This window comes from Anarrhichthys ocellatus, unplaced genomic scaffold (genome assembly GCF_004355925.1).
Source record: "Anarrhichthys ocellatus isolate YVR2014 unplaced genomic scaffold, GSC_Weel_1.0 scaffold1, whole genome shotgun sequence".
Lineage (NCBI taxonomy): Eukaryota > Metazoa > Chordata > Actinopteri > Perciformes > Anarhichadidae > Anarrhichthys > Anarrhichthys ocellatus.
In genome coordinates, this window is record NW_022280031.1 from 8,949,989 (window position 1) to 8,964,018 (window position 14,030).

The 14,030-nt window shown below is 39.8% G+C and overlaps 1 protein-coding gene across 4 annotated transcripts in view; it reads left to right on the forward strand.

Annotated features, from left to right (window-relative positions):
* The window catches only part of elmo2 (engulfment and cell motility 2), a 20,500-nt gene extending 7,574 nt beyond the window's left edge, over positions 1-12,926 (forward strand). The window contains exons 7-23 of one of the 4 annotated variants that reach the window (XM_031846116.1): positions 207-376; positions 515-614; positions 1,017-1,168; positions 2,178-2,256; positions 4,832-4,867; positions 5,223-5,273; positions 5,806-5,928; positions 6,389-6,508; positions 6,591-6,695; positions 6,773-6,881; positions 7,062-7,198; positions 7,354-7,517; positions 7,610-7,722; positions 7,837-7,944; positions 8,082-8,164; positions 8,270-8,347; positions 9,268-12,926. In XM_031846116.1, the coding sequence (XP_031701976.1) occupies positions 207-376; positions 515-614; positions 1,017-1,168; positions 2,178-2,256; positions 4,832-4,867; positions 5,223-5,273; positions 5,806-5,928; positions 6,389-6,508; positions 6,591-6,695; positions 6,773-6,881; positions 7,062-7,198; positions 7,354-7,517; positions 7,610-7,722; positions 7,837-7,944; positions 8,082-8,164; positions 8,270-8,347; positions 9,268-9,468 (1,929 nt within the window). In that variant the 3' untranslated portion in view covers positions 9,469-12,926. The remainder of the gene's footprint in view (positions 1-206; positions 377-514; positions 615-1,016; positions 1,169-2,177; positions 2,257-4,831; positions 4,868-5,222; positions 5,274-5,805; positions 5,929-6,388; positions 6,509-6,590; positions 6,696-6,772; positions 6,882-7,061; positions 7,199-7,353; positions 7,518-7,609; positions 7,723-7,836; positions 7,945-8,081; positions 8,165-8,269; positions 8,348-9,267) is intronic. The other 3 variants (XM_031846205.1, XM_031846294.1, XM_031846375.1) reach the window with 3 other exon arrangements.
* Positions 12,927-14,030: the final 1,104 nt, after the last annotated feature.

The following is a 14,030-nucleotide window of genomic DNA, read 5'->3' on the forward strand; positions in this document are numbered from 1 at the left end:
ATATTACAGTATATATCATAGTTATTTAACACTCATAGCATATGGAGACAATGCATCAAATATGTGAAACCAACATCATTTGCATGTACCTTTATGTAGGTCTGGTTAAGAATGACCTGATGCAAAGCTTTAAAATCACACTCAAGTAATTCCGTGAATGAGTGGGTGAGGTAAACTGAAAGTGAGTTTTTTTTTGTGTCTGACAGGCTCGCGCTGCTCGTCAGCTCCTGGAGAGGATCCAATCCCACGGTATCGACGCTCGGCTGGAGGCTCTGAAAGAGCTCGCCAAGCTGTCCGCAGACCCAACCTTTGCCGCGGAGTTCATCAATATGGAGGGCATTGGGACGCTGGCACGTCTTGTTGAGAGTGGCACCCAGTGAGCACAAATTGTGTTTTTCTGACAGCAACGATATTTTGTTTTTACTTCTTTATACGTGTGCTATTAGTCCTTGGTAGTTGGACCAGGTCAGATGATGTGAAAAGGCCTCTACTAACTGTTCTTTGCTTCCTTCAGCTTTGGTGAGATGCTGGCCTTCACTCTCACAGCCTTCCTGGAGCTAATGGATCATGGCATTGTGTCCTGGGACCTCATCTCCCTCTCCTTCATCAAACAGGTACCTCCTCCAACAAAAGAGCATTTCATCTGACATTTTAGTTTCACAGAGAGCCCACTGAACAAATCGACACGGTTTTAAATCCATTTTTTATTCGTAGACTTTTATTTAATTACTTCATAAACCTTTCGTCCTACATGCCGGAAAAGTATGGGTGCAGTTGCCTAGCAACTCCTCACATTATTCCAAGCTCCTTCAGTGTGTCGAGTACGTGACTCTTTGTCTCCTGAAAACTTTCTGAACTCTGGATTTCATTTTACAGATAGATTTATGTTTTAATGAGGAAAGGGAACGTGGTGATAATCTCTTAAGGATTACAAATTCCTGTGAAGTGACTCAGTTGGTGACGTTAACGATTCAGAGTCGTCTTCGTGTTGCTCGGTCGTCTCCGTCCTCACTCAGATCGCGGGCTATGTGAACCAGCCGATGGTGGACGTGTCCATCCTGCAGCGCTCTCTAGCCATCCTGGAGAGCATGGTCCTCAACAGCCACAGCCTCTACCATCGGGTGGCACAAGAGATCACCGTTGGACAGCTCATCGGGCATCTGCAAGTGTGAGCACACACACACGCACAGGGGCTTCGTGCACTCTGATATGGGGGGGGCAGATGTGTGAGTGTAGCATTGTGGGGTAACTTAGGAAATGAAATATTAGAAATTTGCTACGATATTTGGTCCGTGGCACTTTTTAAAGTGTGAGTTGAGGATGCGTAGATGACCCCTATCAAACACCAAGGCTGAGATTATTCTATATTGTTCTTGTTGTAAACAAATCCCATTTAAAAAAAAATAAATAAATAAAAAAATAAGAAAATAAAAATAAAACTTCTCTCATCCGAGCCCATTGGTTTCTATTGAAGACATAATCCTTAGAAAACAGGTCACATGTACATACTTTCCTAAAACAGCTGGGCACTGTAGTTTTTAGAAAACCTTACTCGATCAGAAGCAAGTAGTGCACTTGTTGAGGACTACTTTCAGCAGCGGATTTATGTACTGCGCTCAGCGTCTCCTCTCCTCACCCCAACATGGGTTAACTTTATGCTCCGACATAAGCAACTGCGATGAGGGCCCGAGCTTGGTTTGTGGGAGGAAAGTGTATGTGAGATTGCTAAACATACCATAAAAAAATCCCTTGTTAATTGTATTCATGGAACATTTCACCCAGTGCAACATTGTGCTCTGAAATGCTTTTTGTAATAGTTTCTGGACAACGATGGAGCTCAATGGCTCATAGGAAAAAGCTATATGAAACAATACATGCTACGTTAGTAGGATCCATTCATTGATGGTTTTGGTCTTTTTATGGTAGTAAATATATTTCCATGGACTTTTAAATATGTTCAAGATACTCTTAGTTTTACTGCTTGTAAAGAATATCATACAATTATTGAAAACGGTGTGAAAGAGGGTTCTCTAAACATCCTGCAACCATCCCAAGTATTTGTAGTGATAGTGATAAAAGTGAGAGCATAGTTGTTGTTCTTTAGTTAAAACTCTGTATGGACATTTGTGGAGCACGATGCTTCTAACTGGTTGTTGCAAAACTTGATATTCCTTCAGGTCAAACCAAGAGATCCAAACGTACGCCATCGCCCTCATCAATGCTCTTTTCCTGAAGGCACCAGAAGACAGACGGCAGGTCAGTTCCCTGTATTAGAGAAAAGCACTGAATACACATAATAGATAGACAAAGCTAGAATACTAATAATGTTCCAGCCTCACACTGCGCTCTGAGAAAGCCACCCATACATAAAAGACTGACAGTTATTCATAAGAGTCGCATGTTTTTTTGGTGTCAGAGCTGCAGATATTGTCTCTCTCTGGCTGCTAATGGTGGCAGCAGTGCGTTGGTTACTAAAGCTAATCCCATGAATACGACGTCTGTCTGCCAGCTGTCAGGATTCTGTCTGACAGTCATCGCTGTAATGACACACTCACTCAAAATAGTACTCGCTTTCCTTTTTGAAGTTTTCACATTTGTTTACGCTGCAGTTATTCCAGAATAGCTCAGCGAGGTAGACCGACTGAAGGATGGCTGACTGCTTGTGACAAATCGACAAAGTGCTTTGATCGGATCCGAGCAGAATGCAGTAATTTAAGATTCATTTAAAAAAATGCTTTATTTATATTTGACTCAAGCATTGCACTCAATGCCAGCCAGTGGTTCACTATTTCACAAACGTGGCATGAAAAATGATTCGCGTGACATCCAAATATACTAAAATATGACATTAAGTTCCGGTTGATTAAACAGAGTCGGACAGAAAAGAGCCAAATAAACAAAGACTAAAAGAGCGAGTGCTTCTTTGGATGTCTGTCCGGTATGTTCCTCATCACTGTCACACCATTTGTCTGTGCTGCGCTCACCCTGCAGTGATATCTTCTGTCACAGCTCACACGGTGCATGAGCATTCTGCATTGTTTCATCCTTTTTCACACATTGTCACTTGCCCTGTCTCGTATATAATTATGGTTCTCCATGTTGGAATTTGATTTGTATGTATTACTTATATATTTTTTTACCATAGAAAAACAAGACTTTAAAGCTTCTATCCTAGACAGGGAAAATAATATCTCAGGAATTAAATTGGAAGAACACACAGAGAGTGAGAATTGAACAGAATACATCCTGCATCACAATACAATATCACTTCAATAATATATATTGTTTTACTTTTATAAGTAAATTTAAATACTATACATTTACAACTAACTCACAAGATTTACTTTCATTTGATCAACAAAATAAACAAAAAATTGTGGCAGACATCGTTTTTTGTTGGCAAGATCTTTCCAATCATCTGTTTATCAATCACAATCTTAGACTTTTCCATATCAGATTTCAGTATCCAACTAAATGCAACTATTTTACAGTGAATTGCAATTAATGTATAAATTAGTAATAATAGTTCATGAAGTGAGAGCTGAAGATATGCAGGAAGAAAAGGACATGGGCCTGTTAAAAGGAGATGACAAATGTCTACAAGTAAAATGTTTGACAAACAGCTACGTTAATGCTGCTCATGCTGGATTCTCTGTCTTTAATAATAAGTCTAAACACTTCGATCAATCACTTTAATTTCACACAAATGTCACAACACAATAGTAACATCAAGTGGACGAGGCAGTGAGACGTTGTGTGCTTCAGAAACACAACTTTGACTGACTGTGAGAGATGTGTTTGTTTTAGTAGCCTAATTATAAATCAGCACTTTACATTGAATTTAGGGCAAATTGACACTGAAGATATTTATACAGTGGAATATTTATATTGTAAAACTCCAAAAGGTCCTCAAATCCTGAGTCTTCAAAAAAAAAATCTTCACTCGGTTTTGAAAGTGCTGATGAAAAATGCAGAGTTGGTTTGAAGGTGGAGGGTTCAATGACATTGTGAGAAGAGGAGGGGGATTATATTTTACTTAATTTCATCGTGGGTTGCATGAGGACGCACAGTATGTCCGGACATTTGTCCTAGAACATGCAGTCATCTCCTACTGCTGCTGTTGACCACTGGAGGGCAATCTGAGTCAGTTCTTTGAGATAAATGCATCAGAGGGACACGCAGTACTTATTGAATGTGGCTGGCACTGTTGAGCTGATCACTAACGGTACTAAAAGCAAGTACTTAACAGCGAAGCTACTCTTTAAAATATAGATTTGTTTTATTTGTTTTATAGTTTTTAAATTAAAAGGAGACTTGTTGAAAAAACTTCTAAAATCATGCAGCAATTCTGGCAGCAGTGTAGCAGTACAACACCATTCTAATATGTCATGATCTGATGAGTTGTCTCTCCAGTTTATTTTTACGGTGAAGAAAATCCTTGACAGATTAAGGTTACATGACTAACATCTCCGCTAAGGGAGCTACCAGGACACCACAGTGATTTTCATGCATAAATGGGGGTTTAAAGATCACATTTTCCTCTGTGGGTTGATAGAATTTCACTGCTCTTTAGCTTGTAAAACCTTTTCAAAGCCAGTTGGATGAACCAATAAATGCGTGGTCGTCTGATTCGGCATGTAGGCCATGTGAGGTTTTTTCAAACAGCTAAATGTCGTGACTACTTCTTTTTTGACATTTTGTTGTTTTATGTTCTTATTTCGTTGCATGCTGTGCCGGTGATGTATCTCTGTATCTCATTGTCCATGTGTGTGCGCTCTTTGTTTCCATCACTGTTACACCCACGTCCCTCCTCCCTCCCTTCAATCTGTAGGAGGAGTATACTAACCCGCTGGAGCAGCACCTCACTGTGAGTACACATCCCTCAGCATCTCCTATCGTCCTCTCCATCCCACTGCCCTTCTCCTGCCTCACTCTCCATCTCTTTCTGTGTCATTGAAAGCCGCTATATAATCCATGCAGCAGCAGACAGACTGTGTTGACAGATTAAAAAATGTTTTACAGAAGGTGTGAAGGGCAAATAGTTATAACCAGTGATGGAAACATAGCTTCAGAGTGCTTCTGCATTTCAGTAGTTGTTTAAAATTCCCATTTGCTGTAGGTAGACTTTGGTAAAGTTACTGCTGTGCACTGCTTTGCTGTGTAATAAAGCATCTTCCCTCATCAGCGCTCTGTGTTGGAATAACGTGTCTCTTTACCCTCAGGAAATGGCAAGCACTTTGGCTCAGAAACACCTGCGATCCATCATCCTCAATGTGAGTATCAAATCTGAAGTGAAAGTTTGAAAGTATTTTTCTGGAGTTAATGCTCTGCTTCAGAGGCTGTGAAATATCCAGGTGTGAACACAGGATTTGAAGAGTTCCCAGAGGTTGGGTTTGATACTAGTGGCTAAATCAAACATTGGAAAACTTTCTTTATAAAACATATTTCTGTTCAGCCTTCTTTGAGGCTATCCTTTGCTGGGGTCTGGTGGTCGTTGGGGGGGCTCTGGGACCACCAGTTCAGAATGTGTCTCACTTGGAGAGCTGCGACAGAGAACCAGCAAATGGGATACAAAATCTGCTCTGAAAATTATTCTTTTTGGCACCGACTCTTCCGGAAGTGTCTGACTGAACTGGCTGCAAATTTGAGTGTGGAAGACATTCAGGAAGTATCCTGGAGCAGCTCCAGCTGCCGTGTTCTCTGATCGACCCAAAACCTGTCTGTCTGTTAAGGAGACCCGTTTGTGCATGAATTGTAGTAAAATATAGAGGCTTTGCTCTTAACTAAATGCTCTTTTTTCATCAGCATGTTATCAGAGGCAACCGACCAATCAAAGCAGAAATGGCACATCAGCTGTATGTGCTGCAGGTGTTGACCTTCAACCTTTTGGAAGAACGAATGATGACCAAAATGGATCCCAATGACCAGGTAAAAATGTAGATAGGGAACCTTCTGTTCGGCAGATCATTGGCTTGTGTGTTTCGATAATGCCATTTATTCTGTTACAATACAACACGTTAAGTGAGGTACAAAAAATGCCTTTTAGATGTAAAAGAATATAACAAATCTATCTATCAACAACATGGTTAATCAAACTTTGATCGGTGTCTTTAAAGGTTTTAATAATCTCAGTTGGGTTTACACTGAAATTAAGTGTAAAAAGAGGACTAGATAATTAACATAATTAACCTGTCCTTTGAACCTGTTTGCACAAAGTGCACTGTGTACATGCGCCACACACGGAAATGTAATTTCCAGTCTATTTTCCCTGAGATTACATTTTTAATTCCAAAAAAAAGTCAAAAATTATTAGTATGTGGCTGCTATAATGTTAAAAATTGCTAATTGTTCATACAAATGTGAATAATGTTGGCTTGCTGTGGTTCAGGCTCAGAGAGACATCATATTTGAGCTGCGAAGGATTGCTTTCGATGGAGAAAATGACCCCACTGGTACAGAGAAGAGAAAGGCCATGTACACCAAGGACTATAAGATGCTGGGCTTCACTGTGAGTCTCCACTATAAACATTAGTTACATCTTTTTAGTTACATGTTTTAAAACTGCTTTAACATTTCTGTTTTAAATGCAGAACCATGTGAATCCGGCCATGGACTTCACCCAGACTCCCCCGGGAATGCTGGCTTTGGACAACATGCTGTACCTCGCAAAGGTTCACCAGGACACCTACATCAGGGTGGGTTTGGGCCTCGTGCAGGACTTTGCTCAACTCACAGAGGTGCCACATCTAACATGTCTTCTCACTCACGGCAGATTGTGCTGGAGAACAGCAGCCGAGAGGACAAGCACGAATGTCCCTTCGGCCGGTGTGCCATCGAACTCACTCGAATGTTGTGCGAGATTCTCCAGGTTGGAGAATTGCGTAAGTAGATCTGTGTTTGACACGAGGGGAATATGTTGTACTTTTTTAAAATCCCCAATCCTAAAATGGCTCAGAAATTGTGGTGTGACACTCCTTACTCCAGGCCAGTGTGTGTGTGTGTGAGAGAGGAAAATGCCTCTCATACTAACTTTTTATTCTTTAATATTTTATTTTGTGTAGCTAATGAGGGCTGCAACGACTATCACCCCATGTTCTTCACTCATGACCGGGCATGGGAGGAGTTCTTCTGTGTCTGCATCCAACTACTTAATAAAACCTGGAAGGAGATGAGAGCCACAGCTGAGGACTTCAATAAGGTCTGAGACTAAAGCGCTCTCACAGTGGTCAATAACACATGCAGCTAGATCTGATAACGTTTATCCCATCACCTCTTAATATTTAGGAAGTCTGATATGTTTTTATTCCACCTTTCCTCACTCATTCCGTGCATATGTGCTTCAACCCTGAGCAGGTGATGCAGGTGGTCCGTGAGCAGATCACCAGGGCTCTGGCAATGAAGCCGTCGTCTTTAGACCAGCTGAAGAATAAACTGCGAGGCCTCAACTATTCAGAGATTCTGCGTCTGCGGCAGTCAGAGAGAATGAGCCAGGACGACTTCCAGTCTCCTCCCATCATGTCAGTGTGTAGTAAAGATGAATAATTGTCTAGTATTGTGCACATTGATGCGTGTTTTTCCTTTTGTTGCTCACGCCGTATTTGTCCTCCAGTGAGCTGCGGGAGAGAATTCAGCCAGAGATCTTAGAGCTCATCAAGCAGCAGAGACTCAACCGGCTGTGTGAGGGGAGCTGTTTCCGCAAGCTGGGGAACCGCCGAAGGCAAGGTACACACAGTATCAATACAATCCCTTTGCTTTCTTTCTGCTGAAGTAGGAGTACTGCTGCTGTTGGTTAGCAGCTAAGCACTGTGTTGTTGTGTGTCTCTGCCTCTTTTGTAGAGAAGTTTTGGTTCTGCAGACTCTCACTGAATCACAAAGTGCTGCACTACGGAGACCTCGATGAGTCACCTCAGGGTGAAGTGCCTTTTGAGCTACTCAGCGACAAGAGTGAGATCCATTTATTTCTTCGCGTGGCTCCATCTCGTGAACTTTTCATTACACACATGATGACACATTCACTAGCAGACCACACTGTATCTGTCAGTAGGCTCACCTTAATAAACGTCTCTTCATGTTCCTCTCAGTCCCTGTCTCTGACATCAAATCTGTGGTGACCGGGAAGGACTGCCCTCATATGAAAGAGAAAAGTGCTCTGAAACAAAACAAGGTATTAGTTTAGTTTGTTTTTCACTGTCATTCTAGTCACATGGCTGTTCTTTCATTCCTTGCCGTCACTGAGTGTGTTGTTTGTCCTCATGTTTGCTTCTCTCAGGAGGTGCTGGAGTTAGCCTTCTCCGTCCTCTATGATCCCGATGAGACGCTCAATTTTGTTGCACCGAACAAGTATGAGGTGAGCTCAGCAACAGTGAGGCTTAAAGCCACATGATTCAATATTCATTTTAACAATGGGTTGAATGTGTTTTAACAGGAGCATTTAGCAGTTGAAGAGCCATATATTTTCCTCAGGAGTTGGTGGAGATCAAAACAGAGCTAAAAAGGAGCCGGAGGACAGAGTAAATATTAGAGAAACATTAACCAGGCGGCCAGAAACACAACTCCAAATAGATTCTTATGTTGTAATGTAAAAGGCAACTGCTAACATTACTGCTATTACCAGTTTACCCGGTTATAATATGTCTGTGTGGCCAAAAAAGTTATCAATACTGCTGCTTTCACTATATAGCTTAGACCTGGCATTATTTGTGTAACCACCTAAATAACTTACTTAAATGTTATTTAATAGTCACATACATACATGAAATTTGCAATTAATTCATCCTAAGCATTAAGAGGAAAACGCTGTAAAGAGCCTGGGAAACAACTGTCTCAATATCATATTTACTACATGATTATAATGGCTAAAATAATTCACAATAAAGATAATCTCGCCATAGCTTTATAAAATGTGAAAAAATACATGTAATGATAATAATGCTATCAGTGAAATTCATCCTACATTTAGTTTATTGTGCGTGTTGTCTCATTTTTTGCTCATTAATTACATAACTGTGCAAAAGCGTGATTTAATATTACCTTATGTTTCTTATTAACGTGATATCAATATTTCATTTTTTAATATCGCGGTTATCATCAATATCGGTATATCAGTCAAAACCATGCAGCTTTAATTTCAAATGTGTACCATATTCGCATTAAATCTGGATGTCCAAATCAACAAACTAACCTACAACTTGTTGACGTGCACAGCAGCGTGAACCGACTGACGCACTGTTCTCATGCATGTTCCTCTGTGTGGTGTTTTCGGGGCAGTACTGCATCTGGACCGACGGGCTGTGCGCGCTGCTGGGCAGAGAGATGGGCAGTGACCTGACTCGCAGTGACCTCGATACTCTCATCAGTATGGAGATGAAGCTCCGCCTCCTCGACCTTGAGAACATCACCATCCCAGAAGCCCCGCCCCCCGTGCCGAAGGAGCCTAGCTCTTATAACTTCACCTACAACTACAGCTGAAGTGTGTGTGTGTGTGTGTGTGTGTGTGTGTGTGAGTTTGCGGTGCATGTGTGTGTTTGTCAAGGATGATTATCTTTTGATGAATTCAGCTGCAGATGTTTGCACCTGGAGAGGTTACTTTGAACACTTTTATTTTATTTTTTACATTTCAGAACCCTGGAGACTTTTCTCTGTCCATGTTTGTGATGCTGTATGGTTCGTCTAATAGAGGAAATGTGTTTATAGCTTCACAGGGAGGTCCAAGGTCGGGGTCCACTACAGAGCAGTGATTCCTGTGAGTGAATCTCATTTATCAGTGCAGTCTCCAGGCAACGCATCCCCCTTCTTTGCTATTTAAAGGTATAAAGCTGCCTAAAAAGTGTGCCTGATGGGGAGGGGAGTACAGATCTGCAAATTAGTCTTTAATGGAGTAGATTTCAGTCAGATTGTGGCTTAACTGGTCAATCAAATAGTGCACTTGAAGTGACTGCCATTCCACTGGTAATACCTTTGATTCGGTCTATCCCTCCATATGACGGACGTATGATGTAACGTCACACAGAGTAGAGTGAGTGGGCCGAGAGTTTACACACACACACTCACACACACACTCCTGAAATGACATTCAGCCAGTGTCTCGCTCAAAGTCACTTTTAGCGGGAGGGTTAGTTGATGTCAGGAGGTATTGAACATGACGTTTCTGGTGAAAGGACGGTCTCCCTAATCAGAACACCGTCCTTCTGTCATCGTGAAGATATTTGACCAGCAGTTCAGTATTAAAAAGAAAATGTGCTAAAATTCAGTTATAAAGAGAACTAGAAGCACAATTTAAAAAATCTACTTATACAACAGATAAGGTCTAAGGGTAATAACTGTTTGTTACTTTTATTATGTTTATCATGCTGGGACGCAAAAGCCTAGGGCTGCAACTACCAATTATGTTCATGAATTGATCATTTGATCCATGAAATAACATAAATTAGTGGAAAATAATAATCACAATTCCCTAGAAATTCAGTTCTCAAGGTAATATAAATGTTGTTTTGTCTGACTAATGTTCCAAAAACCCCAACAAAATCAGTTTGCAAAATATAACTAGCAAATAATTATACCTGAGAAGGTGGATCCTGTTAATTTTTGCCTTTTTCTTAAAAAAACGTGTAAACCAATAAGTGTTTGTCAGAATCTTTGCAGATGAATTGCCTGTCCATCAACTAATCAATTAATGCACTAATCGTTTAACAAAAAATGCACAAAAGTGTTCCTGACAGCATATGAATTGCTTTCAGCTTTTGTTCACTCAACACTCATGCTGCTTCAGATCGTTTGACTCACTTCTCTCCTCAGACATCTTTTCATAGCCGGTTAAACAGTGCGAGTTAGATATACGTATCCCATTGAATTGAAACTGTTTAAGCATGTTGTGTGAAGACACCATTGCTGGCTTTATGCGTCTGTGAGTGTGTATTTGTGTGTGCAGATTTACGCTTTAAAAAACATGAATGACCCTTTTATTGTTGAGTTATAGTCACTGCATTGCCTTATCAGTCAAAGTTACCTTATATTTTTGGTAAAAGTAGCATTTATAAGCAGTACATGAATATAACACTTTATACTATAATGTGTGTTAGTTCATGTTTTTGTTATTATGACTTCTCCTATGAAGCATTCACTACAGATGAGTAAACATGAAATTAATGTTTGATAACTTTAAAACAGTTGAAATAAATTATAATCATATATCTTCAATATATGTTAACATATGGTAGATTGTTACAGTATAACAATTTTACAGTGTTTTTACAACTATGTTATACTGTGTTATTAAACACTGATTAACTGCTAATACACCAGTTATAGATGCTTCATAGGAGGAGTGACAGTTGTTTTTATAAACCACTAATTAATTGTTTATACACTGCTTATAAATGCTAAGTTAGGTTTGTGTTACCATGTTTGGTAAGATTATAGTGACAAGTTGGTGTTTCTTTCCAGTTAAAAAAAACCTGCCTGACATACCAACAGTGTTTGATGCCCCTTGTGTTTGAATTAATCAGCAGTTTTGAGGCTTGATTCCAGACTTTTTTTGGCACGCTGCACAGGCAAGCGGGACTAAAGAGCAGCTCTGTTGGCCTGTTTTAGAAACACGACCCTGCCATGAATGGAAGCAGGTCAAAGCCAGCTGAGTGAGATGGCTGTGGGCATCGGGAACATCTAGTGCTGCTCATGTATCGTATGAGCAGACCGTATTCTGTGCTTTGTATGCGGTGATATAAATGATAGTGCTGTCGCTTGATGTTGTTTTCTTATTTTCATAGTGTCATCGGTTTGTGTATTTGATTCACTTTAGTCACTTAATGTCCTGTCTAAACCAGTACTAATCACTACTGTCACTTGTTGATGCAGAATAGAATTATATTTTTGTAAATGATTGTACAATCTTGTCAGCTGTGAAGAGAATGGGTATCGAACCAACAGCATTGCTCTGTACAACACATCCAACATGCCCATAACTGGGGAAGGACAGTCACACTAAAACAAATACAAAGTCACCACCAGGTTTTCAAACTACAAGCACCTCATATTGTTTAGGAATGACACCCACTCCAGCACCCAATGATGATGTCAGTGTTCATGTATCTTATAATGCTAATCGAAATAATGAAAAATGCCATTACTGTTGATGATGTTCGTGAAAAGGAATATATTTTATGTTAGTTGTTTTCAAATAATGTTTCTGTTGTTTGGTTTTTAACCAATGTCGGAGGTTGTAAAGGTTCCCTGTGGAGTTTTAGACTTCTAGTAGTGCGGTGGAGCGCTCTTTCTCTGAGTGGGTCCCTGTTCTGTATGTCTAACGCACGCAAACGAGGACGCACTTGTGGTACAAATTCCTGCCAATGGTTTTGCGTCACACTACTACACTGATCAACAGGTGGTGGTAATTCACCAAGAAATTCTGCAATTCTCCAGAAAAGGCAGTGTAGATGAATTCTGCACGCTATTAAAGATGGATGTTAACAATACTAGATGTAAAATACTCAAACAATCATTTTGCAAATGTTTTATGGCACGCTTATTAGACCTCAAGGACACACACTAGTGTTAGTGAGCAACACTGAATGTAAACAAAACAAAACTCCACAGGGCCCCTTTTACTGCTCAAAAAGGGTTATTTTATATTCCAGTAAGTCGTCGAACTGCAGCTAAAATATATCAATAATGACAAAGTACTGCAGTGAGTAAAGGATTGTTGCATTGGATGTACTAACAGTATGAATTGGTACTCTTTTACATGACTTGCTAAACTATTTATTTCCACTTGCTAGTGATCGTAAAGAATGACATGTTTGTTAAGAAATGACAACATAAAGTCAAAATATGGTTTACATATAGATCGTTGTATGTATATACAGTATTGTGTTGCCTTATTGAAGAAAATGTATCATGTTTTGTGTGAATAAATACAGAGTCTAACTAGATTAGATGAGACATCTTTATTGTCCACTCACATGGAACTTTGTCTATGTTTCAAAGTTACTTTTTTACTGACAATATTTTCTTCTACCTTTTTTAGCTAAACCTGGTATTATTCAACCACATCAATTAAGATATATTCATAGATATTTATATTATATAAAGAAGAAGCCTTTGACAGTGTGTTGTAAAAAAAAAAGTAGTATAAGAATTATTCAGATATTTTACTTGGTAAGTTTTCCCTGTGTCGTTTCAGACCTCCAGTAGCGCGTTTTTCATTATCCAGGTCCCCGTTTTGCTCGTCTCGTGCACGCGAGCGATATCGCGCGCGCTGCAGTGACCCAATACTCTCATGGTGTGCCTCTATTCCCTTGATCTGCAGGTGGAGGTAATACGCCAAGATATGCAACGAAGTGCCATCAAAGGCATAGAAGAAGAAAACTGCAAGCCCGTCAGCATGGATGTAAACAGTGCAGGATTTAAAATACTTCAAAATCGACTTTGCAAATGTTTGATTAGGACGGAAATACAACAACATATTCGTCAGAGCTCAAAGAAACTCGCAGTGCATGTTGGTGAGTAACTCTAAATGTAAACATTACTTTTTTATTTTGAAGAAAACTCAACAGGACCCTTTTAAATATAGGTGTTAATACCTCATTGCAAATAAAGGTTTAGCATTAATTGATGTTACTTCAGAAGTATTAACAGATATCAAAGGTATCGAAACAATGTAAGCCATCGTTATGGAGGCAGAAGGGGCCCTGTCATTGTTAGATGCACTTCATATAAGGGGATTATTTGACTGATGAATTATAAGTAAAAAAAACATTTTAGTGTTGTAGTTGGCCTAGTTGGAGCTATTTTTTATCTACATTTGGAATTTGTTTTCTGGAGGCTAAAGCAGCATCTCACATTTAAGCTGTCTAATACATGTAGTGCAGTAAAAGTAGCCTACATATTAGCCTCTGAAATTTAGTGGAGTCAAAGTGTAAAGTAGCATAAAATGGAAGAACAAACATGTATGTTTTGTTCAGTACTTGATTAAATGTACTGAGTTACTTTCAACCACTTAGTATAACATGTGATTGTTATGACTTACTGTATGT